Source organism: Saccopteryx bilineata, chromosome 4 (assembly GCF_036850765.1).
Source record: "Saccopteryx bilineata isolate mSacBil1 chromosome 4, mSacBil1_pri_phased_curated, whole genome shotgun sequence".
In the NCBI taxonomy this organism is placed as follows: domain Eukaryota; kingdom Metazoa; phylum Chordata; class Mammalia; order Chiroptera; family Emballonuridae; genus Saccopteryx; species Saccopteryx bilineata.
Genome location: NC_089493.1, coordinates 198,153,991 through 198,181,137, shown reverse-complemented (window position 1 = coordinate 198,181,137; position 27,147 = coordinate 198,153,991). Strand labels below are relative to the sequence as shown.

Below are 27,147 nucleotides of genomic sequence, written 5' to 3'. Positions count from 1 at the left end.
TCCCTCCTCAGCCTCAGTCTTCTCATCCTCTCATCTTTGTCTGTCTCTTTCTCACGATAAACTTCCTTTTTACAAATTATGTGATAGACCGTTTTTTGTTGTTGTTGTTGTTGTTTTTATTTTTATTTTTTTTGTATTTTTCTGAAGTTGGAAACAGGGAGGCGGTCAGACAGACTCCTGCATATGCCGGACTGGGATCCACCCGGCATGCCCACCAGGGGGTGATGCTCTGCCCACCAGGGGGCGATGCTCTGCTGCAACCAGAGCCATTCTAGTGCCTGAGGCAGAGGCCACAGAGCCATCCTCAGCCCCTGGGCCAACTTTGCTCCAATGGAGCCTTGGCTGCAGGAGGGGAAGAGAGAGACAGAGAGGAAGGAGAGGGGGAGGGGTGGAGAAGCAGATGGGTGCTTCTCCTGTGTGCCCTGGCCGGGAATCGAACCCAGGACTCCTGCACACCAGGCTGATGCTCTACCACTGAGCTAACCGGCCTGGCCATGATAGATCGTTTTTTTATCATGGCCACAAATATAGTTTTGTCCTCTTTTTGGTTTAAGAAAGGGTCCCAGGCCCTGGCCGGTTGGCTCAGTGGTAGAGCGTCGGCCTGGCGTGTGGAAGTCCTGGGTTTGATTCCCAGCCAGGGCACACAGGAGAAGCGCCCATCTGCTTCTCCACCCTTCCCCCTCTCCTTTCTCTCTGTCTCTCTCTTCCCCTCCTGCAGCCAAGGCTCCACTGGAGCAAAGTTGGCCCGGGTGCTGAGGACGGCTCCATGGTCTCCACCTCAGGTGCTATAATAATTTGGTTGCCAAGTAATGGCCCCAGATGGGCAGAGCATCGCCCCCTGGTGGGTATGCCGGGTGGATCCCGGTCGGGCGCATGCGGGAGTCTGTCTGACTGCCTCCTCGTTTCCAACTTCAGGAAAAAAAAAATACAAAAAGAAAGGGTCCCCATACCCTGGCTGGGTAGCTTGGTTGATTAGAGCATCGTCTGGAAGCACAGAGGTCACCGGTTCAATTCCCCGTCAGGGCACATACAGGAACAGATCAATGTTCCTGTCTCTTTCTTGCTTCCTCTCTCTATAATCAATAACATAAACATTTGAAAAAGAAAAAGTGCTGCCCATTGCATCCTAGGTCAAGCCTTCTCCACCTCAGGAGAGCACAGGCTCCATTTAAAGTGAGAAGGGCCAGAAAAGGCAGAAGCAAGCTCAGTCCTTCACAGACCCTTTCGCTCCGTGGTACTGGGTGGCCAAGAAGTACACCTCCGATGACTCTTTCCTGCTGGCTGCAGGTTTCAGGGTCCTAGTGTTCTGGAACTCCTCTGTCAGTCTCTTCTGTAACCGATGGCTTTGACTTCCAGCCCAGATTTTACAAAGGAATGTTCCCCCAGGGTGCAGGACCTTTGGAGCCATGTCCAGAAGGGACAAGCACAGGCCAAGGAGCCTGTCGTGATCCAGGCCCTGGATCCCTGTGGCGTTGGGTGCCATGTCACTCAGAATCACATCTGCTGTACCGCCAGGAAGCAGTTCTTGGATTCTTTGGAAGGTTTTTGGCTCAGTCACATTTGCAGGACACAAAAACGTGGCTCCTTCCAGAGGTGATATGTGAAGAAGATCTACCCCAAGCACAAAGCCAACAGGACTGCTGGGATCTAAGGAAGAAAAGGTGAGTTCATGATTTATTTATACCCTGACTCTTCCCACAAAAGTTCATGCAACAAAGTAATGGAATAAAGAGTCAGGACCAAGGAAAAGAGCTAATGTGGAAACAGGCAGACACAGGCCTTTCCGCACGATCTATACATCCCACAAGAACACACTGGGGAGTGGTGGTCCTCCCCTCTCCATCCTCTGGAAACCGAGGCCCAGAGAGGCTCAGTGACTGTCCCAGAGTAAAAGGCAGACCCGGAACGCATCTCTGGCTCTGATGTCATTTCGTTTGATGGCCCACATCTCTGAAGGCTCTCTTGATAAACGGAAATAGAAAATGATACGCTAGTATATCAAGTGCCTCTGGATTAAATCAACAAATCCGTTCTGCAGCCTCACCCAAATTCTCTCCATCAGAAACAAGCCAAGATCTGCAGGAAAAGGACAGATACAAAATGAGGAGGTCCAAACTGGTGGCTTGCCCGTATCTGAGAGCCACCAGCTGTGAAATAAAAACATGTCATTGTCCCAGGTTACCTAAGGCAAGACTGTCTGTCTGCACAACTGGTGTCCCCAGCTTCCTCCCCACACACACCTCCCTCGGGCTGCACTCATACGCAAAAGGAAGGAAGATTACTTCCTGACCTCACGACGACCCGTATATGTTACGCATTATCCAATAAAAATTTGGTGTTATCCTGGAGGACAGGTGTGATTGGCTCCAGCCACCCGCAACCATGAACATGAGTCGTAGGAAATGAATGGATTGTAATACATGAGAATGTCTTATATTTTTAACATTATTTTTTTATTAAAGATTTGTCTGCGAGCTGGATGCAGCCATCAAAAGAGACACATCTGGCTTGTTCCCAACCCCTGTTCTAGTTCGATCTGTTGAACTAAAAGATGTGGGGGTTTTTTGTTTCTTTTGGTATTTTTTCTGTAATTTTCCAAAGTGAGAAGTGGGGAGGCAGAGAAATAGACTCCCGCATGCGCCCGACCAGGATCCACCTGGCATGCCCTCCAGGGGGCGATGCTCTGCCCATCTGGGGCGTTGCTCTGTCGCAACCAAAGCCATTCCAGCACCTGAGGCAAAGGCCATGGAGCCATCCTCAGCACCCGGGGCCAACTTTACCCCCATGGAGCCTTGGCTGTGGGAGGGGAAGAAAGAGATAGAGAGAGAGGAGAGGAGGAAGGGTAGAGAAGCAGATGGGCGCTTCTCCTGTGTGCTCTTACTGGGAATCAAACCCAGGACTTCCACGCGCCGGGCTGACTACCACTGAGCCAACAGGCCAGGGCTAAAAGCTATGTTTTTATGCCATGCTCAAGCCCTTGCGGCGCCCCAGATACACAGGGGAGGTGGGGTGGTGAATGAACCAGGCAGGCCCAGCGCTCAATGTTCTCATGAGGGAAACGGGCATACATCTCCCCACTCTAAGGTGCTTGGGAGAAATCTTTGGAAACTGTCCACCCATGTCCTATATAACTCCAGTGCATGCGGGACCCTAGACTACTGTAAGAAATGCACAGCAATTCAGCCAAAAAAAAAAAAAAAAAGATAAAGAGGTCCATTAAGGCCCCACGTCAGTGAGAAGACTGTGGGAGAACAGCATTTTGAAAAGAAAGTAATTACACAGCATTACGCGGACAAAAACAAATTCCGGGAGGATGCACACCAACAAACTCGTGTGCTGGGGTGTGAGGTGATTTTAATCATCACTGTAGCTTCCTACCATGTTTTTCATCCTGAAAACGTCCGTGTCCTTTTATTTTATTTATTTATTTTTTAATTTATTCATTTTTAGAGAGGACAGAGACAGAGAGGAGAGAGAGAGAGAGAGAGAGAGAGAGAGAGAAGGGGGGAGGAGCTGGAAGCATCAACTCCCATATGTGTCTTGACCAGGCAAGCCCAGGGTTTCGAACCGGCGACCTCAGCATTTCCAGGTCGACACTTTATCCACTGCGCCACCACAGGTCAGGCCCTATCTTTTATTATTATTACTACTAACAACCAACTCGGAGGTCTCTGCCTGCAGAAAGCGGCTCACCATGCTGTGTCCTCTGCCCTCTAGCTCATGGCATCTCCAGACTCAGGCTGGCCCGGAGAGCTGCACCAGGGGACCCACCTGTGCCTGCTGCGTTGACTCTCTGCACAGCAACCTGGCTCCACGCCCCCGGGGCCGCCCCACAGTCTAAGACCCGGAGGCCGGGCCGCAGGATCCGGTGCTTCCTGTCCATCTCCAGAAGCTTGAAGGCACTTCGACACCGGTAACTCTCCACCTTCGCAGCCTTCACAAACGGGTCCTTCAAGTGCCGCGCCAGCCACAGGTGCTCGGCACTGGTCCGAGCCTTGTAGTGACTCCCAGCGGTGTGGAACCCGTGCTGCTGAAAGGAGGCACACACCAGCTTCCAGGACCTGTGGAGGGAAAGGGAGCAGGCAGGCATCACCCTTCCACAAGTCCCAAGCTCGGTGCAGCCTGTGCATTTTTAGAAATGGGGCACAGGGGCCCCAAAGGGGAGGCAACTTGACAGAAGCCACAGCCCAGCCTGACCAGGCACTGGCGCAGTGGATAGAGCGTCGAACTGGGATGCCAAGGACCCAGGTTCGAGACCCCGAGGTCGCCAGCTTGAGCGCAGGCTCACCTGGTTTGAGCAAAAAGCTCACCAGCTTGGACCCAAGGTCGCTGGCTCGAGCAAGGGGTTACTCAGTCTGCTGAAGGCCCGCAGTCAAGGCACATATGAGAAAGCAATCGATGAACTAAGGTGTCGCAACGAAAAACTGATAATTGATGCTTCTCATCTCTCCGTTCCTGTCTGTCTGTCCCTGTCTATCCCTCTCTCTGACTCTATGTCTGTCTCTGTAAATAAATAAATAAATAAATAAAGGAAACATTTAAAAAAATAAAAAAATAAATTAAAAAAAAAAGGCCACAGCCCAGAAAGCAGGTGTTATGGACTGGACCGGGACTCCCAAAATTCATACTGAGGTCCTAACCCTCAGTCCCTCAAAATGTGACTGGTCTTTAAAGAGGTAATTAAGTTAAAAAAGAGGTCGTGTGGGTGGGCTCGAATGCAAATAGTACTGGTGTCCTTGCAAGAGATGAGCACCCACAGGCATGGAGAGATGACCACGTGAGGACACGGGAGGGAGACAGCGCCTGCATGTCGTGGGCAGAGGCCTCAGAGGAAACCAGCCCTCCAACACCCGGACCTCGGACTGCTCTCCACCAGCACTGAGACTATGCACGTCTGTTGTCAAAGCTGTGCAGTCTGCAGTGCTGAGTGCTGCCAGCCAGAGCCGACTCACACAGCAGGCAGGGTCCCTGGAGTTAAGAAGTGTTTTTCCGGCCCTGGCCGGTTGGCTCAGCGGTAGAGCGTCGGCCTGGCGTGCAGGAGTCCCGGGTTCAATTCCCGGCCAGGGCACACAGGAGAAGCGCCCATCTGCTTCTCCACCCCTCCCCCTCTCCTTCCTCTCTGTCTCTCTCTTCCCCTCCCACAGCAGCCGAGGCTCCATTGGAGCAAAGTTTGCCCCGCCGCTGGGGATGGCTCCTTGGCCTCTGCCCCAGGCGCTAGAGTGGCTCTGGTCGCGGCAGAGCATCGCCCCCTGGTGGGCGTGCCGGGTGGATCCTGGTCGGGCACATGCGGGAGTCTGTCTGACTGTCTCTCCCAGTTTCCAGCTTCAGAAAAATACAAAAAAAAAAAAAAGAAGTGTTTTTCCTTTCCTGAAGTTTTCTCCTTAAAGAAAACTCAGACATCAGCCTGACCTGTGGTGGTGCAGCGGATAAAGCGTCAACCTGGAAATGCTGAGGTTGCTGGTTCAAAACCCTGGGCTTGCCTGGTCAAGGCACATATGGGAGTTGATGCTTCCTGCTCCTCCCTCTTCTCTCTCTCTCTCTCTCTCTCTCTCTCTCTCCCCTCTCTATAATGAATAAACAAAATCTTTAAAAAAAAAAAAAAAACTCAGACATCAGTGAGGGTTACCTGGTTTGTATCAGCCAAGAGAAAGTTAGTGAAAGTAACCAATCAAGTTAGTGAAAGTAACATTCTTTCCCAGCTGGTACAACTATTTGCTACCTAGTTCCCCAGTAAGCAAGTTCAGCAGCTAGCAGTCTTAACCCGTCATTTCTTTTTTTTTTCTTTTTTAACTGTCACTCATGCAGCTCCTACCCCAAAGAATCAAACTCAAGGGCAGGAAAAGGGCTGCAGAGTGTTTAGTTTATGCCTTTTTTGACACCACATTCACTAGTTTCCAAAGGTGAATGGGCAACACAAAGGCGACTGTCACATTTAACAAAACTGAAGCAACTTGTGTGAATAGCTGAAGGGCAAGTTCCTTCAGGAGCTATCCATACTTGCCCTCATTTAACTCCCAGACCTACAAAATAGGTTCTATGCCCATTTTTTTCTGATGAACAAAAAGCTATCATTATCCCCATGGCTCCAGGCCAAAGCCCCTTCAATATCAAAGTAAAATTACAAGATCTGGAGACAATAACTCAGGAATCACAGCCTTCAAATGACATAAGGGGTCTCATGGGAAGAGGGCAGAGTGGTCCTGGGTGTCAGAACCAGTCTCCGTGGTCGGGGGGAGGGGTGGAGACTGGAGTTACACAAACCTACCCCCCGATTGGGGGCAGCTGTCTCCTCCAGCCCCATCCACATCCTGGATTCAGCACATCAGCCTCTCCATTCTCAGAAGCCCAGTGCCACAGCCTTCAGACATGCAATGCTCTTCCCAAACTGCACCTCTCGCTGCAGGGCCACCTCCCCTGTCCCCTCCTCCCCTCCCCCTGAGGGGCTACCTCCCCTGTCCCCTCCTCCCCTCCCCCTGCGGGGCCACTCCCCTGTCCCCTCCTCCCCTCCCCCTGCGGGGCCACCTCCCCTGTCCCCTCCTCCCCTCCCCCTGCGGGGCCACCTCCCCTGCCCCCTCCTCCCCTCCCCCTGCTGGGCCACCTCTCCTGTCCCCTCCTCCCCTCCCCCTGCGGGGCCACATCCCCTGTCCCCTCCTCCCCTCCCCCTGCGGGGCTACCTCCCCTGTCCCCTCCTCCCCTCCCCCTGCGGGGCCACCTCCCCTGCCCCCTCCTCCCCTCCCCCTGCGGGGCCACCTCCCCTGTCCCCTCCTCCCCTCCCCCTGCGGGGCCACCTCCCCTGTCCCCTCCTCCCCTCCCCCTGCGGGGCCACCTCCCCTGTCCCCTCCTCCCCTCCCCCTGCGGGGCCACCTCCCCTGTCCCCACCCCACCCCACCCCCGCTCCCCTCTCCCTGCAGGGCCTCCTCGGAGCCTCGCCCTCTGCTTGCTTCGTGTTCCGAGTCCTCCTCCAGGCACCTGGCCGGGCAGGCCGAGTCCCGGCCAGGACGGAGGTGGAACCTGCGCCCCTTCGGACGGGGACACCTGGGAAGGGGGGAGGCTGGCCACTCCCGCCTCTCGCGTGCATGCAGCAGCCGCCCCACAAATGCCAATAAGCGCAGGACCGCGCGCCCCGCGCAGCCTGCAGGTCCCCCGCGCTCACCCCGCCATCTGCACCGGCCCGCGCGCCGCCGGAAGTCCCGCCCGCTGGCCGCCCGAGGCCACGCCCCCGGAAGCGGCGCTCCGACAGCAGAGCACGCGTGCGCGGAGCCCGGGCCAGGTGAGCTGGGAGCCACCGGGGACCCTGATGTTCATCCCAGCGCCAGCGGGGCGCGGGGGCGGGAGGCGTGGCCATCGCCCGAGCTGCTACATCGGGTCAGGGGGTCAGACCCCTTCCTACCCCGGGCCCTGTGCCCCTGCCACCAGCCCAGCCACCCGGGCAGAGCCAGGAAGTGACCCCGCGGGCTCCCCCTCCCTGCCTTCCGGGGCGCACTGCTGTTCCACCTGGCCCCTGCCCGCCGCGGTACCCAGGCTTCTGTCCACACCCGTCCACGCCCAAGTCAAGGTGACCCGTCGCTCTGCCTTCTTCACAGAACTCCAGGGGAGCATGGCCGCCTCCAGACTCTACACCTTGGTGCTGGTGCTGCAGCCTCAGCGAGTTCTCATGGGCATGAAGAAAAGGGGCTTCGGGGCCGGCCGGTGGAATGGCTTCGGGGGCAAAGTTCAAGAAGGAGAGACCATCGAGGAGGGGGCCAAGAGGTGAGGGAGAGTTGAACCTGACCACGGGATCAGGATTCCAGATGTAGAGCCCGACCCCTGGTTTTAGCACTCGGAGCGATAGGGACCTGGAGCAGGTGCTTAACCCTCCAGTCTCAGTTTATCGTCTGCAAAGTTGAAATAGTAACGGTATCTCCCACTGAAGACTGTTGTGAAGACCCAGTGAGACAGTGTACATAAAGGACTTGGCCGTGCCACAGCAACTGCTGCTGTGATGGTGGTGATTTTCAGGACATATCTGGGAATCTGTTGCGCTTGTGGCTTGAGTTGAAGAGTCCTGGCTTTCTCTTTCTAGCTAGGGCTTGGTCAGTCCTCCCATCCCTGCCCCTCTCACTCCTGACACTCTCCACCCCTAGGACACCCCAAGCTGAAACCTTCCCCAGAAGTTCATGAAAGTCAAGTTTGAGTTGAAGTATGCTCAGGGTGGCTTGTGGGAGTGTTGTCCATTTTAGAATGTACCTGATGTCCCCCGGGGTGGGGGAAGCAGAGCATCTGAGCTTCAAAGATGATGAATTCTTCGGGGGGGGGGGGGGGGGGGGGCGGGGCAGGGACCCTTCAGAGAGTTCATTTGAGCTGTAGGAAGGAGAGCATGCCCATCTTTCTGGCCAGCATCCTTGATGGCCCCTAGAGCGGCAAGGACGCAGAGCACCATGTTTGTGTTCAGAGAACTCCAGAAGACTGTGCCGAAGGTGGAGTGGCTGCAGCAGGTCCCAGCTGCATGGGGGTCCCCCACCCACAAGGTCGGTGGCTGCTCAGTTTTGTGTTCTCCATGTGCCTTTGTGGAACAGCATCACAGACACGACCAGACACAGTGCAAAAATGGCAGCTATGTCATCCCCGCCTGCGACACCGAGCGGTAGCTCTGTTACTGATATTTCACTTACTGCTGTGACCTTGGGGAAGAGTCACCAAAATCAGTCAACACATTGACTCAGGAAGTGAAGGTTTCAAAAACGAGATCCCCCAGCCTGCTGCCGGAGAGGCAGGTGGGGGGCCCTGTGGAACTCTTGTTACTTTAATGGGGGAGCCGTGTGCACCCCCAAGTGAAAACTCACATTTGGGTTTTTTAGGTGAAGTCCCCATCTCAGTGAATAAATTCCATCTGTAATGGCCAAAGATGAAGGTTGTTCTCCAGGAAGGTTCGGGTGGGTCAGCCAAAAACAGACCATTTTAACCCAATGTGTGTGTCTTTTTAATTGGTTTTGAGAGACAGAGAGGGAGATCGATTTGTTGTTTCACTTAAGCATTCATTAATTCTTGTATGTTCCTCAATCCAGGATCAAACCCAGAACCTTGGGATATCAGAATGATGCTCTAACCAACCAAGCTATTTGGCCAGGGCACCAACCTGTGTGTTTTTAATGAACAAAGTATATCCCCTGACGGCTCTTACAAGCATGGGAAGTAACTATGTATCATGCACCTAAGACCACTTGGAGATCAAAGCTAAAGAAACTTACTACATACAACTGTAAATGGTCAGGCATAATTAGAACATTTTTAATAGAAACAAATAAATATAGGGCAGTGGGGAAGTGAGAGTCTCTAAACAGAGGAACAGTCTCCAAGTTTCAGGGTTGCAGCAGCCTGGGGCCCCCAGAGTCCCCAGCACAGATCCAGGAAGGGCTTGTGAGGTAACAGTGTGTCAAGGTGTGAAGTCAGTGGTATCCCCTAAGTATCCATGCTCCAGGCAGGGGCTTCATGATGAGCAAGGCTGAAAGCTTTTGTTTTTCTGCAACAGCAGTTGAGAAAGAGGTTGACTCCCTTGAGATAGAGTGTCTTATGTGAAAGAAAGATGCTGTTGTTACAAAGTGTGATGTGTTTGCAGCTTTTCGCAGGGGTGTTAGGAGGGGAAAAACACCTAAAGGAAAAGGCAGAAATGGTAACAAGGCTTTCTCTGGGTTAGGAGTCCAGGGGTGCTGGTGAGATCGTCTGCAATGAGTGTGCAACTGGAAATATTTCTTAAATAGGCGGCCACACTGGCATGGTTCGGGGCATCCTGGCTGCGCTGGTGGTTGAGACTGAACCTTACCCACTCCAAGCAAAGCAGCCCTGACCACAGGCCAGGAGGGGGACATAGCCCAAAGATCCATGCCCCAGATCAACCGCAAAGAGATGGCTGCGGGGTGGAGGGGATCTTCTCGTTGGAACAGAAGTTAAATCAGTAGGGACCTGCAGTGTGATCCTGTGTTCTCAGCGTGAGAGAGAGAGGAAGGTTCTTTGGGCAGAAAGGCTTTGTTTGCTTCAGGGCCTGGGTTCCTGCAGTTTGCAGCCATGGGGGAGCAGTAGCTGTGGACTGGGGGGGGGGGGGGCGGGGGGTCCCAGCTAACTAGTGAGACCTGAGCACCTGAACCAGTGGCCTGTCAACCCTGACCCAGATGGAGAGCCCCTCCGGGGGTCCCAGTGACAGCCCCGCCTCTCGAGCTCACAGGTCCCTTGCGTGGCTCCCTGGCCCTCCGTGCGTGTGTACAGATGCTCTCTGCTCCTCACCCCCCAACGCAGTGCTCGGGGCTCCGCAGGGACACGGACACCTTGCTTCAGCCGTCCTGTCTCTGCTCCCAGGGAGCTGCAGGAGGAGTGCGGTGTGACCGTGAGCGCGCTGCACAAGGTGGGCCACATCGAGTTTGAGTTTGTGGGCGAGCCGGAGCTGATGGACGTGCACATCTTCTGCACAGACAGCGTCCAGGGGACGCCCACGGAGAGCGACGGTGAGTCTCCACGTGGGCGCTGGGCAACCCTGCTCCCCCCACTTCTCCAACCGGGGAGGGGGGGCAGGCAGGCAGTGCACCAACCCCTTCCCCGGACCCCCTTCCTCCTCCGTCAAACCAGTCTGGAGGTTCCCCTGTAGAAGTTCCTCGGGCAACACTGCCCAGCTGCTTTCTCAGGAAAGGTCTGTTTAAGTCTGGGTTGAAATCCAGGTTCTGTCCACCCACTACAGAGATGCGGCCTCAGTGGTTCCCACTGGACCAAATCCCCTTCGCTGACATGTGGCCAGATGACAGCTACTGGTTTCCCCTCCTGCTTCAGAAAAAGAAATTCCACGGGTACTTCAAGTTCCAGGACCAGGACACCATCCTGGACTACAGGCTGCGTGAGGTGGACAAGGTGTAGAGGCGGAACCGCCTGCACCCCTCCGGCTGTGGGCCCCCCTGGGCTTTGCTTGGAATGTGGATGGAAAGGAAAATAAGTCTTTTTTCAGCTTTTCAACATTCCTCACCAGGCCCGTCCTCAGGAAGCCCCCAGATGGGTGGGGCCATGACCCACGCCACTGGGCACACGTGGGCGTGGGGATACAGGGGTGTGGGGTAAAGAGGGCAGCTTCCACCTGTGACCACTGCCAGAAGAGGAGCTTGGTGCCACGGGCTCCTGCTGGGGTCACGGGGGGGGGGGGTAGAGGGCATGTCCTCACCCCTCCTGGGATTCTTCCTTTTATATACTTAGGGGAAACTGAGGCACAGTCAGGGCCCAAGGATCAAAATCCCGATCTAATGCATCATAAGCTAGTTGCCCTCCCTTACACAGGACAAGGCCATTCTCCCAATTTCTGACCAGGAAAGGGCTGGGGGGGCACCACCCACTAAGGCAGAGAACTCACAATTTGACCAACTTTTATAAATATGTTTAATAATAGTTTGTGTTAGTTCACTGATGCAAGTCTTGGAATGTGGACCCTCTGTAAACAGTTCCCGTCTCCTGGGGGTGTCAGTGCCTGAGGCAGGCAGTCTGGTAAAGTGCTTCACATGGACGGAGGCCTCGCATAGAGCCGTCCCGACAGCGGTCACCTTGGTCCCACACGGTCCGCCCCCCACACCACCCCTGTCAGCCTCTGCCTCTTGGACCCGGTGACAGAGTGTCTTTGGTTACTGCTGAGTGAGCTGGGCACAGGCCGGAGGGCTGGACGTTGCGGTCCTGGGGAGGCAGCGGCGTTGTTCCTCCAGCCTTCCTGGAGCAGGGACAATGCCTCCTCTGACTGGCAGGAAGGCTGCTGTCAGGGGTCCCGTCACTGGGCGGGGTGGGGCACTGGGCGGGGTGGGGCAAGGACACAGCGGGCAGCAGGGGGCAGTGCAGGGCCTCCCTCCCTCGCCCTCCCACCACCCGTGGCTCAGTGACCTGTGTGCACACTGACCACCTGCCCTGAGGAGTGCTCCGTCCCCCCTCCGTGCTGCGCCCCAGGCCCGGTTGGGGCGTCTGTATGACTGCTGACGGGTGGTCGCCTGTCCCCTCACCACCCCGACAGGCCCAGGCAGGTGAGCAGCAGCTGCTGAGGGACAGGACAGAAGAGGCCTGGTGGGCACACTTTATGGCTCCAGTGTACACAGTGCTGGGGGCCACCCTGCAGGGCAGCACAGATCTGCTCGATGCAGCTGAAAACCCGTTTCTAAAGAGGGAGGCCGGAAAGCAAAACCATTCCCCCGCCTGTCCGGCCCTGGGGAGACGCTGCCCAGCTGCCCAGCCAGGAAGGCACGTCGGCTGCAGCGGGGCCCCCGGATGGGGCAGCACAGTGGACTTCTCCCTGCGTAGCCCCACGGCTGCTGCCGCACCAAACCCAGTGTGGTGGGCCCCAGGACATGTCCCCTGGAAGGGGACAGACATTAGCCTGTCTGCAGCTGCAGTTACCCTAGAGCCCCCACCTGCAGTTCAGGGATTCGCACACCACGAGATGACACAGGAGCGGAAGTCAGACCACATCAGACAGAAGACAACCCCACTCAGGCAGGCGGGTCCCCGAGAGCCAGCGGTGCAGTCAGCCTCCTCCCACTCCTGTCCCTCGAGGGGCCCTGTCTCTCCATGTTCACACCGACGGGACTCGGAGCAGGAAGCACCCACTCCCCCCCCAGAGCTGCCGGACGCCAGTCCCCTCGGCCCCTGGGAGCAGGTGGCTGGGCCGGCAGGTGCGGGAGAGGCTGGGAGGGTTCCAGTTGCCCGAACGAAGTGAGGTCAGTTTGAAAGATTTAACCACAGCAACAGACCGCTGGCCCACGCCCCCGCAAGACCCCCACAGCCACTGCCTCCTCTTCCGCCCTTCCAGCCTCAAGCACCCAAAAGGGGCATCTACCCAACGCAAAGGACAGAGCCACTCCGAACACCTGGACAGACAGCACCAGGTCACCTTGCCTTCCACACCCCCAAGCACAGACAGCCACACAGGGTCACAGTGACGTGCACACCTCTAGGGAAGGACACAGGGCACTGCCCCAGACTTGGGCCCTCGCTGGTGCTTGCCCCCTGGAGATGCAGTCTGCCCAGCGACCTGAGGTGCCACCTCCCCTCCCAGCTCCTGCTGCACCTGATGTGCTCGCACACGGCCGCACCACCCCACCAGGACTGCCTGCTGGCCCCCGCTACTGAGCTGCCCTCTCGGTGACCAGCATCTTGTCCAACGTGGCATGCTGGCCGCAGGAACACTCCTGCCATCCGTGGGGTTGCAGCCTCCTCCCAGCTCAGCGAATGCGGCCCCCACCTGCTGTTGCAGCACACGGGGTCCCCTGTACTCGGGGTCCTTGCACACACCCAGGAGCCGTCTGCTGGAGCAATGAGCCATCCTTGCAGGAGAAAACCACTCCAGGGCATCTCAACACTTCTCACCACCAGACTAAGAACCCACAGTGCTGGGGTCAGACACAGCCACAGCGCACCACCACATGGCCTTAGCTTCTGTGGACGCTCAGAGACCGGAGGTCGCGTCCTTGGCCCTGCTCCCGGGAGGGCGGGGGAGCCATGGCACCCGGATCCCAGCTCTGACGTCAGCTCTTCTGCTAGAGGGGCGGCAGCTGGCAGGAGGTGGGGGGACAGCCACCATCTGAAGGGAATTAGCAGGGACACACCATGTGGGAAGAAGTTTTAGTGGGGGTGCCGGGCCCTCTCGGCACTAGTGAGGAGACAGGCCATCCCTCGGGGACCGCGGTGGGGTCAGGGCGCTGCTAGGTCCAGCGAAGAGGCAGTGCAGCTTGGGCTTCAGGTCATTCCACACCTTACTCATCTGTGGGAGAGGAGACCGGTCAGCAGGCGGCACCCCCAACCCCAGTGCACACCTCATACGACTCCGGGGGCAGCCATCTAGTGGCCAGGGGTGGAGGGGACACCTGCCCCAGAGCTGCCCATTCCTCCACAGACAATCCCAAACCAGGACTGGGCCCAGTCTCTCTGTCCCTGCCCCCCACACTCTCTAATAGCTCTGAACGCATTGGCCTCCTGGCTCTGCAGGCAGGCACCAGGGCAACCCCCACCAAACGACCACAAGAGCAAATGGAGCGTGGTCCGAAGATGACACCCTGCCGTGCCTGCTGGGCACTGCAGTGTCCAGGCTGAGAAAGGGACACCATGGCACAAGGAGCAGGGAGGCACTGGCGGTGGACGGGTGTCCAAGGTCAGCACACGTGGCAAACTGGTTCGTGTGACAACAGAAAAGCAGTGTGTGGCCCTGGGAACCTACAGATGACACAGAGTCATCTCTGCATCACAGGACTGGGGACTAATCAGTCACCTACAGTAGTGACATCTGGTATCAAGGTCCCTACACCACCTGAGCCAGGTGTGACACAGGCTCACCTGCGGTCCTGCCTGGATTCTCCCAGCCCAGACTCACCCAGTGTCCCCTGGGGTTCCGTCCCACTCACCCGGGGTGCCCCAGGGTCCACCCATCCCAGGATCAGCTGGTGTCCCCCCTAAGAGCACAGATCCCCAAGTCCTGGCCCCAGAGACAGCAGGTAGGGTGTGGTGGGATCTGCACCCACACTCTGCCTGTTGAGCAAACTCTCCTGCTGACTTGTTGGGATTGTCCCTGGTGACAGGGCCAGCCGAGTCCAGCTGCACACCCAGCACAGCTGCGGCCCAAGTGACTACTCACAGCCCAGTTCCCACCGAATGCCCAGGCCGCTGTATTACGTGCTTGGTCAGACAGGCAGACCGGACCACAGAAGTTACTGACCCAACCAAGCCCGTAAGAGCTCACAACAGTTGCAGGGCCGGGATGCGAGTCAGGGTTTTAGAAATTCTGAGCCTGAGACCCCCGCGTCACGCCAAGAAGCTGGAGGTGGCCACCAGCGACACCTCTTAGGAGGTGACTGTGCCCACAGTCCCCAGTGCTACAAGGGGCGACCAAGGAACCCAGGACAGACCGTGTCAGAAGCAGTACCAGAGGTCAGCAAACGCAGGACTGCAAAGTGGTCAGTTCCTACGTGTTTCTTCAGCCCCAGCCAGACAAGGGTCCTAGGCTGCTTGGAGGTGGACACGTGTCACTGGGAGGTGAGGCGAGGGCCAGTGACAAGAGCGAGATAACTCGGACCAGGCCCGTGCTGCTGCTGCTTCAGTCGTGGGACAGCAGCATGTCCCCCACAGGCTCAGGGGCCACTACCCGGCGGAGGCTAAGCGTGCTCTGAGCCAGAGCCCCCCGCTCCGGGGCCCCGGCCCTCCCCCCGCTCCCGCCACCTCCTCTCTCCCTTCTCGGGGGCTCTGCGCTCTTTCCCTGACTCCTGCCCTCCTCCAGAAGATGAGACCTCGTTCCTGTCCTCCGCCCACCACCCCTCCCCCGCAGGAGTCACGAGGGCACCCTCACAACGAGCAGGAGATGTATGTGGATAATGTGTGAGGTCCCCTGCCCCCCCCACGAACGTTCCTAAGCAGTTCTTCAGGGTCAGCCACAAGGGAGGCACAGGGGAGCCCACCTCCTTGTGCCCCTGGATCTGGGAGTTGACGAAGGCCCCGAGGATGTGGGAGGTGAGGGGCAGGTAGACGTGGACCAGCTGCGTCTCCTGGTGCAGGCAGTACAGGGAGAAGTGGTTCCGTAGCTCCATCGTCTGGATGGCGTTCTCCTGCTGCAGAGCAGAGCGCCGCCCTTGCTCCCGGCCCACACGCTGCCGTCCCCCCGGGGCCCCCTCCCCGTAACTGCCACACAGCCCAGACCGACGTCCAGAGGTGCCCAGGGGTCCTCCCAGGACGGCTCTGGGGTCCGGCCGGCAGGTGTGGTGTGGACCAGCCCCTGGGAGGCGGACTGAGCCCCCCCCCCCCCGGCGCCCACGCCCGGTACCTCCACGATGCGCGACTCCAGCTGCTCCACGGACTCGGGCTCGCGGCTGTGCACGGCGGCGCTCATCTGCCTCTTCATCAGGCTGTACTTGTGCAGGGCCCGCTGGTGCTTGTGCAGCACACCCTTCTCGTGCCGCTCACACAGGTCCTGGGGAGGGAGGGCCTGAGCGTCCTGCCCCACAGGGCACTCGGGAGGGAGCAAGGAAGGGCGTTCGGGCCCAGGGTTGGTGCTCTCATCGTCCCATGTGGAACGCGGCCAGGAGAATGGCTCTTCCTCTTAAAAACAGCTCACTAGGCCTGACCAGGCGGTGGTGCAGTGGATAGAGCATCGGACTGGGATGCAGAAGGACCCAGGTTCGAGACCCCGAGGTCGCCAGTTTGAGCTCAAAAAGCTCACCAGCTTGGACCCAAGGTCCCTGGCTCTAGCAAGGGGTTCCTCGGTCTGCTGAAGGCCCACGGTCAAGGCACATATGAGAAAGCAATCAATGAACAACTAAGGTGTCGCCACGAAAAACTGATAATTGATGCTTCTCATCTCTCTCCATTCCTATCTATCCCTGTCTATCCCTCTCTCTGACTCTGTCTCTGTTAAAAAAAAAAAGAAAGAAAGAAAAACAGCTCACAAGCACTCACTCCACGTTCAGAAGTATTCATGGAACAGAGCAGCTCAGGAGGGGGCCCCAGGTCAAACCACAAACCAAACCCACAGCAGCAGCCGTGTATCCAGTGCAGAGGTGAGCCGCCTGGGCCTGGCCCTGCAGCACCGCCCCATTTCCAGAAAGCCAGGGTCCCCGCAGCAGCAGGAAGGTGCCGGCATCTCCCCGGGGCCCTAACACAGTAGCCCCATGATCACCGGGCTGGGGCGTTGGAGGCCACCTGACAGCAGCCCCCTCGGTGGAGGAGCCCTTTCTGGAACATTCCTACAGCACAGTCCAGCTCTCTGAACTCAGCACGAAGGGCGCTAGGGCGTCACAGGTGAGAAAAAGGCACCGGCACCCCAGGACCTCCACCACGGAGAGGAGAGCATGCTCTGCACTGCCAGCCCCTCGCGTATCTGCAGAGAGCTGTGGTATCCCTGCAGAGCACACACACACGTTCACACGTACATACATATACACAGCAACACACACACACGTTCACACGTACGTACATATACACAGCAACACACACACGTTCACACGTACGTACATATACACAGCAACACACACACACACACACACGTTCACACGTACGTACATATACACAGCAACACACACACACACACACACGCCCTCTGCTCTCAGATCAGAAAAGCCAGACAGCGGGGACACCTGCTGGGCCACCACCCAGAGCATCCCCAGCGCCAGCCACGGGGCAGGCACACCGGAGACCGCACGGGCACTCCCCTGGCTGCACCCTGAAGGCCTCCGGCTCCCTTTTTAGAGCTCTGCCCGGACCAGGGAGCAGCCAGGACTCACCCTGTAGGACTGGAGCAAATCCAGGAAGAGGTTCAGCTTCTCCACCACGTCGTTCTCCTCCTGTTTACCCTAGAAAACAGGGCTGGGTTACCCAATGCTCAGCACAGGCAGGACCCGGAGACCCATCTGGGAGTCACGCCATCCGCAGGTGGGGCCGTGCTCTTCCCCAGGACGCCCTCCCACACAACTGCCTGGACACGAGCAGAGAAGCCACAGAACCCGGCAGTTTGATGGAAACAGGGGCCTCACACCCCCAGGCCACCTGGCTACGCATGCTCGCCATTCAACACACGTGTCCTTCCCGTGTTCTAAAGCCAACACCTCCCACACATGCACCAGGAGAGCGGGTGCTCCAGCGCCCGTGCCCAGCAGCTCTGCGGGCACTGTGCAAACCCGGTGTCCCCGTGCAACTGGGCGCTCACGGGAAAGGCCAAGCAAACGGGAGGGCCGTGGCCGGACTGAGGGAGTCACACCACTTTAGCAACAGAAAAGGAGCACAGGCCATGGGGACAGGGGACGGGCAGCAACTGCAGGGCTGCCTGTGACATACGTGAACAAAGACGTGTTAGTGCGTAGGCTGACACCGGAGATGGAAGGGGGCCGCCTGCAGCCACATGGACAGCTCAGCAGGGGTAGGGACGGCCGGACGGCGCTCACTGCTGGGTCCCACCCAGCCTCTGCACACGGGGGACACAGCCATCAAGAGAAACGATGGGTGTGGTGAGCACGCGGCACCGCCCAGCTCATCTCCGAAACCCCAGGGACCGGCAGTGGCACAGCAGGCTGCCCTGTCAGCAGAGTGGGTGTCCCCAGTGACAACGGGGGCTGAAGCGCCACCCCTGGAGTCGCGCACAGAATCCTGGGGACACACCCGTGGCCAGGTTAGCTCCATGGCTCCCGTAGGTGGCAGCTGAGCACCTGTGCCCGGGGCACCAGCCCCTCGGGGACACCAAGCCCCAACGACGACGTCTGGAGCTCCAGCCTGGCCGACAGGGGGAGCTCATCCCCTAACACAGGGAGGTGCAGCCCACGGGCAGCAGGAGTCAAGAAGGAATGAGGAGCAGGGGAGTCTGACAGGGGGGGCAGGCAGCAGCCTGGCAGCCGGGGCTCCTGCCCAGACTGGCAGCAACACGGGCACTCAGGGGCCCTCGGGACCTTGAGGTCAGAGGTTCCAGGTCACTCGATCCTACACCCACAGCCAAGAGTCTAATCAACGAGCTTACAGGAAAATGCCCGTGGCCACAGCTGCCCTGCGTCCTCCTGACGGGAGGGGGCACACACAGGGTGCAGGCCCCCCCCAGGTCTGTAGCAGGGCTCCCTCCTAGGGGCATCACCTGCTGACAGTCCGGTTTCTGGTTCAGTGCCACACCAGACCCTCAGCCGCCAACGCCTGTGCCTTGACCAGAAGCATGTATCCACCACCACAAGAACCCGCCCCCGTGAGCCTCACCTGTCCGGCTGGGACAGTTACCTAACGCCTGTGCCTTGACCAGAAGCATGTATCCTCTCACCACAAGACCCCGCCCCCGTGAGCCTCACCTGTCCGGCTGGGACAGTTACCTAACGCCTGTGCCTTGACCAGAAGCATGTATCCACCACCACAAGAACCCCGCCCCCCGTGAGTCTCACCTGTCCGGCTGGGACAGTTACCTAACGCCTGTGCCTTGACCAGAAGCATGTATCCTCTCACCACAAGACCCCGCCCCCGTGAGCCTCACCTGTTCGGCTGGGACAGTTACCTAACGCCTGTGCCTTGACCAGAAGCATGTATCCACCACCACAAGAACCCCGCCCCCCGTGAGCCTCACCTGTCCGGCTGGGACAGTTACCTAGGATGTCTCCTAGCAGGTCTGAGGGGAATGAAACCAGGGTACGTAAAAACGGAATTAGGGGAACCGCCCTCAGACGCCTTTACTGGTTCAGCCAGAGTGCAAGGGAACCCTGGCCCTGCAGGAAGACAGCCCCGCGGGCGTGGCCCTGCAGAAAGACAGTCCCGAGGGTCGCTGATCTGACCCAATTTTGCGTCAAAACTGTTCATTTTGCTTCAAGGTGAAAACCACCAAGGACAGCAAGAATTCTCAGGAAACCTCTTCAGATGTGGACTTTGAAAGCAGCATCCACGAGGTCAGATCAGAGACTCTTGGAGACGGGAGGGACGTCCGACTACAAACTCGGACGTCAGAAGCCTGACCCCACTGCCCTCTTTAAGGGGAAACAGCACCCAAGTTTGAGTCAGAAAAGACGCTGGAAGTGGCCCAGTTAGGGATGTCCGGCCTGCACCCAGGGATGCGTGGGACCTGTCCCAAGCCCGGGGCCGCCTGGGAAGAGGGAGCTGTGTGTGCCACGGGCCGAGGTCCCCACACCCAGAACACCTTCACTCTCATGTTTTACAGACTGAACTCTGAATCAAGTTCAACAGGTGAAATAACACGTGTCTTTAATAATGCCGTCGTCCAGCTTACTTGCCTTCCATCGATGGGGAGACAGGCAGAGACCCAAGTAACCGGGGTGAGGTCCCAGCAGGGGGCCCTGCTGGACACAGACCCGGCTGCCCTGACTCGCCTCTTTCTCTCTCTCCCTGGCCAAGCCTCCGACACCACGCCCCTGGTCGTCCCTCAGCCCCGTCAGACACCTGTCAGACCTGCAGATGGCCCAGAGACCACGCCGCCCCACGCGCAGTTTCTAGAGGGACAGGTAGGCACCAGGGCCACAGAGAAGGAAAACCCAGGACTTCCCACACCAGCCACAGACCAAGTTCCCTTCTCGGCAGACAGGCACGCTGGGCACCCGGCGGCCCCCCTGGAAGCGGGGAGAGCCCCCAGCCGCACGGTCGCAGCCCCACCCCCGCCCCGTGGCTCTCCAGCCGGCCACGAGCAGCTTCCACCGTCAGGGAGGCCACAGGCCTCCACAGTCACGGTGTTTTAACTCCTTTAAAACCATCCGCTAGCAGCCTAAACACCACTCCCCCGAGAACTAGGCAGCCAGCCCTCACCCTGCAGATTACAGGACAGTCTACAGCAGAAAACAGCCAGACGAGCCCCCTCGGCCGGACGCTGAACCCCGTGTCTTCAGATCAATCCCTGAGGACAACTCCCACCAAAGGCAGCCGCGTGCGGCAGAAGCGTCTCCCGAGGTTAACTGGGTGAAAGCAGGGAGTCTCTCGGGGGCTGGAGCTTAGGCCCTGTTCTCGTGAGTTATCGAGTGGCCACAGGATCTGGTCCACGCAGATATGAAGTCCAAAGATGACATTTCCGGGAGCTGATTATATCTTCTCAGCCAAGTCTCAAGAGACCAGAACACCATTTGTTTGTGTATCTGCAACCCTCTTAAGTGTCAACGGCCCACAGGGAGCCGCCCGGAGCAGATGGGGACGTGCGGTCCTGACCTGAGAACAGCGGTCACTCCCTCAGGACTCGGAACTCCGATGTGCGTCTGAGAGAGGGACGGCTGCGGGCCCAGGCCCAGAGCGTCCTCGGGCAGGTGCAGGCGAACCACTCACCTGCTGCGCAGCCTTGTCGGCCAGCACGGCGAACTCCACGGACAGGCCTTTCAGCGCCTGCTTGAGGGACCCCCACGTGCTGCTGTTCAGAGTGGCCCAGGACGGGAGCGGGGTTGTGTCGGACCCTATAGCACTGCGGCAAAACGGGGCAGAGGACACACTCAGGGCCTTGAAGCCGACGGCCAGCCGACCTGACGCCTCCCTCTGCCGGACACCACGTCACCCCAGGGTCACCTGCACGTCGCCTGACCCAGATCCTCGCTACTCAGAGGGGCCGCAGGGAAGCCTGGGGTCCTGCTAGAAAGAGGGGTCTCAGCCCCCAGACCTGCCGCCCCCGCTGCCCCCACAGGACCCACTGCTGCAGGCAGGGCCCGTCTGGAAGCCAGTTCTGAAGACTGCCCAGGAGAGCCGAGCCCAGGGGGAGGCCCCACCCTCCCCAGAGCACGGGGGGCACCCACAGCCCACGTGTCCTTCCTCACGTCACATCAGTCACTTTCATCTTCAGTCTAGCCCTGACAGCGGGGGGCCTGACCTATGGGAAGTGGGGAGCACCCCTGCGTGGGAGTCCACAATTCTGCACCTTTTTTCTTCTAGATATCATCTCCATTTTCCCAACCCTCCCACTTCCCTTTTGGAGGGGAACGGGTCAGCCTGAGGGTCATTACGGTCAGTGCACCAAAGCCAAAGTCCCCTCCCACTTCCCAGGGCCACCTGCCTCAATTCCTTCCCGAAGATGAGAAGGTCAGCGGCATTGTCGATGGCCCTGGACGCAATCCGCTCAGCCCGATCGCGAAGCTTATAGAAGCTGTTGTAGATGTTTCGAATCAGCTCCCGGCTAACCGCAAACTGAGTCTGGATGTCGGCTGGGAGGAAGTCCTGACAGATGGGGAGCGAAGTGTGTATTACTTAGACATGCAACGCGTTCAGGACAGATGGACGGTCCACAGGAGAGGCAACGACCCATTCCACCGAAAGGGTCAAGGAGCCCAGACTCCAAGGCCAGGAGTCCAGGCCACGTGGCGACCAGGCCGTGACCCCGGGGCACCTGCCCTGGACTTCCCCTCATGTCTAACGGAAACAGCGTCACATACACAGCATGGTCGGCTGGATGACCCCGCGAGGTCACCACACCAATGCCCGCTGAAACCAGTCAAACTGGAGGCCCTGCAAGAACACTCGAATGGCACCCTTCCACTCAGAATGACGACTACAGAATTCTGAAAGGCCGTCCACACGAGGGACGCCTCTGAAGGGTCTCACTTATTCCCTGAGGGTAACTTCTTTCCGGCTTTAGTATTAACCAGGGGTCCCCAAACTACGGCCCCCTGAGGCCATTTATCCGGCCCCTGCCGCACTTCTGGAAGGGGCACCTCTTTCATTGGTGGTCAGTGAGAGGAGCACATTGACCATCTCATTAGCCAAAAGCAGGCCCATAGTTCCCATTGAAATACTGGTCAGTTTGTTGATTTAAATTTACTTGTTCTTTACTTTAAATATTGTATTTGTTCCCGTTTTGTTTTTATACTTTAAAATAGGATATGTGCAGTGTGCATAGGGATTTGTTCATAGTTTTTTTTTATAGTCCGGCCCTCCAATGGCCTGAGGGACAGTGAACTGGCCCCCTGTGTAAAAGGTCTGGGGACCCCTGGTGTTAATCAATACCAAAGAAAACAGAAAGCTCTGGGAACACAGTGAAGGTCAGGAGTCTGCATTGTTTTTCATGGAGAAGCAGATTCTTTTTTTGGTAGAGGGGACAAAAGATAAATTTAACAGAAATACGTTCTTTTCAAACAGCTTTGGCATTTGAAGAGATGCTGTCAAGACTTTTTTTATTGAATTTACTGGGGTGACACTGGTTAATAAAAGCACAGCGGTTTCAGGTGCACAACTGTACACACGCTCTCGCACGTGCACTGTGTGTTCACCACCCCAGGTCGGTCTCCCTCCACCACCACCTTGCTCCTCCTTCAGCAATCCCCACACAGTCAATCTCTTCACCTGTTTTACCCAGCCCCCCCCCCCCCCTTGGCTGCTGTCTGTATGGAAAAGCAGTTTAAAGAGAAAAAGAAGCTACCAAATAGGTACAATCTTTTTTTTTTTTTTTTTTGTATTTTTCTGAAACTGGAAACGGGGAGGCAGTCAGACTCCCACATGCGCCCGACCGGGATCCACCCGGCACGCCCACCAGGGGGAGATGCTCTGCCCATCTGGGGCATCGCTCTGTTGCAACTGGAGCCATCCTCAGCGCCCGGGCCAACTTTGCTCCAATAGAGCCTTGGCTGCGGGAGGGGAAGAGAGAAACAGAGAGGAAGGAGAGGGGGAGCAGATGGGTGCTTCTCCTGTGTGCCCTGGCCGGGAATCAAACCCGGGACTTCCACACGCCAGGCCAATGCTCTACCACTGAGCCAACCGGCCAGGGCCTAGGTACAATCTTTTTGAGAAAAAAAAACCAGATTAAATTTAAAATAAACCAATGCAACCATCAACCCCCTGAAATCCAAAAGGCCGGTGACCAAGCACATGTCCACCTGAGTCACAACCAGCTTTGGGATGGAATACCAGAGGCCGGTGGGCTCTGTGGTCACACAGCTCAGAAGCCTGGGACCTGGGTGGGTGCAGCCCCTCTGACCTGTCCCTCCCATCAGCATGATGGGCGTGACACCGCCATGGAACAAGAAAGCACATGGAGGACCTCGGTGTCACTCAGCGCACTGCGGACCCAGAGCCGGCCCGGCCAGCAGCGAGTGTCCCCGTCACCCCACACGCTGCGGACCCAGAGCCGGCCCGGCCAGCAGCGAGGGCCCCCATCACCCCGCACGCTGCGGACCCAGAGCCGGCCCGGCCAGCAGCGAGGGCCCCCGTCACCCCGCACGCTGCGGACCCAGAGCCGGCCCGGCCAGCAGCGAGTGTCCCCCGTCACCCCGCACGCTGCGGACCCAGAGCCGGCCCGGCCAGCAGCGAGTGTCCCCCGTCACCCCGCACGCTGCGGACCCAGAGCCGGCCCGGCCAGCAGCGAGTGTCCCCCGTCACCCCGCACGCTGCGGACCCAGAGCCGGCCCGGCCAGCAGCGAGTGCCCCCCGTCACCCCGCACGCTGCGGACCCAGAGCCGGCCCGGCCAGCAGCGAGGGCCCCCCGTCACCCCGCACGCTGCGGACCCAGAGCCGGCCCGGCCAGCAGCGAGTGCCCCCCGTCACCCCGCACGCTGCGGACCCAGAGCCGGCCCGGCCAGCAGCGAGTGTCCCCTGTCACCCCGCATGCTGCGGACCCAGAGCCGGCCCGGCCAGCAGCGAGTGCCCCCTGCTCTGTTCATGGGGCGTCGTAACCAAACCAGGCGGATACCTTGGCCCGAGGAGCCAGCTTGCAGTTCAGGAACTCGTCTCCCACACATTGAGCCGACTCCTTTAGCCTGCTCTGCACGTCCTGCGAAAGGAGAGAATGACCGCTGACCTCGATGGCCGCAGACCACCAGCGTGACCAGGTCCGTCAGCACGGAGCAAGACTCGGCCTTCGACGTGAGGACTCAGAATCTCCACCCTGTCTCTTGTCCAGTGTCTTCCCATTGCTGTTATGCGTTAGGATGCCTGTCCCCAGGAGGACAGCCTGACGTCACCTCGGCAACATTGCAGACCCCCCCCCCCCCGCCCCGCAGGAAAAGGTAACTGCCCCACGGACCGACCGGGATGACATCGGACAGCGGTCAGATTAGTTACATCCTGCAAGGGCCACACGGGGCAGACACAGGCTGAGGTCTCTTCCTTCCTGGGACAGACCCGCAGGAAGGGCCTCCAGCGCTGCCGGGGAGCAGGTGGACAGAGGGTGACACTCGGTCCTGACCAGGCCCTCCAGCCACACAGGAGGAGCAGGCCTCACAAAGAGCCCCAGGAAACACAGGCAGAGACCCGACCAGACAGCTGTTTATGGGCCAGGAATCTAGAATTTCAGAGACGCCATGAAGATCATCTGTCTCAATTCTCTCATTTTGCCAAAAGAGAAAATGGAGTGGGGGGGGGGGGCAGGCTCCAGGGACACCGTATCTGTGCAAAGGCAAGGGGTCAGTGGAGCCCGACGCCTCCTGACCCAGGTCGCCTGGCTCTGCACCCAGCTGCACCCCCTCCTTCCTCTGCCATCAGCCGCTCATAGCTCCCACGTTCCACCCCATTGCTCTCCAGCTATAAAGTTCTCTGTTCTGAGGAACCTGTCCACCCCCAGGGAGCACACGCCTCTGCACCACTTCAAGGCCAAGCATTCTCCAATGCCTGGCCGGGTCCCAAAAACTGGCAGCACCCATGGGCCCCCAGGAATCACAGTGGGAAAGCCCAAGCCGTCTCTAGGGGTCAGAGGACGCTTCTGCCTCCAGGAAGTGAGAGAAAGAGGAAGCCAGACTCCGCCCTCCGCCCTCTGCCCTCCGCCCTCCGCCCTCTGCCCTCCACCCCTGAGCCTTCCTGCAGCAGGGATGGGGTAGACGAGTCCCTTCCCGGATTCCTACTCAGGAAGGGGGTGCTCCTCCAGTCGAGGGGACAGGAACATACCCGCTCCACCAGCAAAGTGTCCAACCCACCCCCACAATGAAAGGGTCATCTGGGCAAAACCTCCTTTCCTACGGAAGAGCCAGTCTTCCTGGGGACCAGGCCACGGCCAAGGCGGTGGCCCTGCCCCAGCGTCCTGCCTCTGACCTGGGCCTGTGAAGCAGAGTAGGCCCAGGCACTGCCACCTGGCTTCCCCCGAAATCAATGCAGAGATTGTCCCCAGGACACGGCCATCACGCAGCTCTGCCAGAGACTCGGCCGGCACTGCCAGGCACACTTGGTGAAATGGGGCCTTTTTTTTTTTTAAAGGAAACACGTATTCACATCTGGAGTCTCTAGCACGTCTGTAAACCCTCCACAAACGACACCACCTCCCACGTGTCAGCTGCAGGCCCCACACTGCTGCACTGAGAACCCCCACCCCTCACGGATTCAAAAACCCTGCGAAGTCAAGGCCAAGGAGCCTCTTAACCTCGTGCCCTACCTGCTATTTGGGAAGACAATAGCCTTATTCAGGGCGGCCACTGTAAAACAGGCTCCTTCGGGGCCGCCGCCCACGGGACACAAAACGAGAGGAGCAGAAACACGAGAGCTCCTGACCGGGACCCGCCCGCACCTCCCCTGTACTCACGGGGCCACTGAAGGACAGGAACAGCTTGAGGACCACGTCCTCCGAGAAGGGGGGGTGCCGGGCCACCAGGTTAATGAAACGCTTCAGTGCTCTCCTGCGGGTCTCGATGAACTCCCTGTCAGCTGAAGAGACAGCCACCGTCAGCAGACATCCTCACGGTGGGGACACCGCACTCTCGGGGCCCGAGGCCGTCCACGCTGAGCGCGCACAGAGCGTCTCAGAGGGGGGCCGGGGGCACGCCAGGCAGCCAGCACAGGGCAGTGGACATCACACCCACAGAGCATCTCAGAGAGGGGCCGGGGGCCCACCAGGCAGCCAGCGCAGGGCAGTGGACATCACACCCACAGAGCGTCTCAGAGAGGGGCCGGGGGCCCGCCAGGCAGCCAGCGCAGGGCAGTGGACATCACATCCACAGAGCGTCTCAGAGAGGGGCCGGGGGCCCGCCAGGCAGCCAGCGCAGGGCAGTGGACATCACATCCACAGAGCGTCTCAGAGAGGGGCCGGGGGCACGCCAGGCAGCCAGCGCAGGGCAGTGGACATCACACCCACAGAGCGTCTCAGAGAGGGGCCGGGGGCACGCCAGGCAGCCAGCGCAGGGCAGTGGACATCACACCCACAGAGCGTCTCAGAGAGGGGCCGGGGGCACGCCAGGCAGCCAGCGCAGGGCGGTGGACGTCACACCCACAGAGGCTGCAGGAGGGGGAGCGCAGAGCGTCTCAGAGAGGGGCCGGGGGCCCGCCAGGCAGCCAGTGCAGGGCGGTGGACGTCACACCCACAGAGCGTCTCAGAGAGGGGCCGGGGGCACGCCGGGCAGCCAGCGCAGGGCGGTGGACGTCACACCCACAGAGGCTGCAGGAGGAGGAGCGCAGAGCCCCACCTCCTCACACATGTGGGGTCAGGAGTAGCCACAGAAACCCCAGAGCCTGCTGATTGAATCCACAGAGCCTGACCCACACACACACCGGGACTCCCCACAGTCAAGACGTCTCCTATGACCCTCCTGTAAGGAAGGGCTTCTCTCTCACTCACTCGACCCAGTTTCCAATTCACGTCGCTTACAACTCACCCTGTGGTGGAACCAATCAACAGAGTTCAATTGGGCGAAACAGTTTTGCTTCGAGGGAAAAAAGTGGATGTGTACATTAAAGGTATCTAAGTCTGACCACAAATAGAAATAGTGCTCAAAATACCATTTTTAGCCATGATTGGATAGCTCAGTTGATGAAAGCATCACCCAGATG

General features: G+C 58.6%; 3 protein-coding genes and 1 non-coding gene across 7 annotated transcripts in view; 1 reads left to right on the top strand and 3 right to left on the bottom strand.

Annotated features, from left to right (window-relative positions):
* Positions 1–852: 852 nt before the first annotated feature.
* MRM2 (mitochondrial rRNA methyltransferase 2) lies at positions 853–7,195 on the bottom strand. Of its 2 annotated transcripts, none has more exons than XM_066273515.1 (3): positions 6,984–7,143; positions 3,772–4,061; positions 853–1,647 (listed from the first exon to the last, which is right to left on the bottom strand). In XM_066273515.1, exons 1-3 carry the CDS (start codon positions 7,076–7,078, stop codon positions 1,205–1,207), a joined length of 828 nt encoding a protein of 275 aa, XP_066129612.1. In that variant the 5' UTR covers positions 7,079–7,143; the 3' UTR covers positions 853–1,204. The 2 variants fall into 2 exon arrangements, with proteins under 2 accessions (XP_066129612.1, XP_066129611.1); XM_066273514.1 differs by lacking the exon at positions 6,984–7,143 and adding an exon at positions 7,154–7,195 and having other exon boundaries at positions 854–1,647.
* On the bottom strand, positions 5,789–5,922 carry LOC136337120 (small nucleolar RNA SNORA13). The gene has a single exon (XR_010731821.1). It is a non-coding gene; the product is annotated as a small nucleolar RNA SNORA13 (small nucleolar RNA).
* Positions 7,196–7,218: 23 nt separating the features above from the next.
* NUDT1 (nudix hydrolase 1) lies at positions 7,219–11,397 on the top strand. Of its 2 annotated transcripts, none has more exons than XM_066273511.1 (4): positions 7,219–7,270; positions 7,584–7,749; positions 10,330–10,475; positions 10,706–11,397. In XM_066273511.1, exons 2-4 carry the CDS (start codon positions 7,598–7,600, stop codon positions 10,876–10,878), a joined length of 471 nt encoding a protein of 156 aa, XP_066129608.1. In that variant the 5' UTR covers positions 7,219–7,270; positions 7,584–7,597; the 3' UTR covers positions 10,879–11,397. The 2 variants fall into 2 exon arrangements, with proteins under 2 accessions (XP_066129608.1, XP_066129610.1); XM_066273513.1 differs by lacking the exon at positions 7,219–7,270 and adding an exon at positions 7,343–7,365.
* A 2,197-nt stretch (positions 11,398–13,594) lies between these two features.
* Positions 13,595–27,147, bottom strand: part of SNX8 (sorting nexin 8) — a 33,952-nt gene continuing 20,399 nt past the window's right edge. For both annotated transcript variants that reach the window (XM_066273509.1, XM_066273510.1), the window contains exons 4-11: positions 25,907–26,028; positions 24,089–24,169; positions 21,464–21,624; positions 20,749–20,881; positions 17,250–17,318; positions 15,794–15,940; positions 15,432–15,581; positions 13,595–13,747 (exon numbers count right to left, since the gene is read on the bottom strand). In XM_066273509.1, the coding sequence (XP_066129606.1) occupies positions 13,637–13,747; positions 15,432–15,581; positions 15,794–15,940; positions 17,250–17,318; positions 20,749–20,881; positions 21,464–21,624; positions 24,089–24,169; positions 25,907–26,028 (974 nt within the window). In that variant the 3' untranslated portion in view covers positions 13,595–13,636. The remainder of the gene's footprint in view (positions 13,748–15,431; positions 15,582–15,793; positions 15,941–17,249; positions 17,319–20,748; positions 20,882–21,463; positions 21,625–24,088; positions 24,170–25,906; positions 26,029–27,147) is intronic.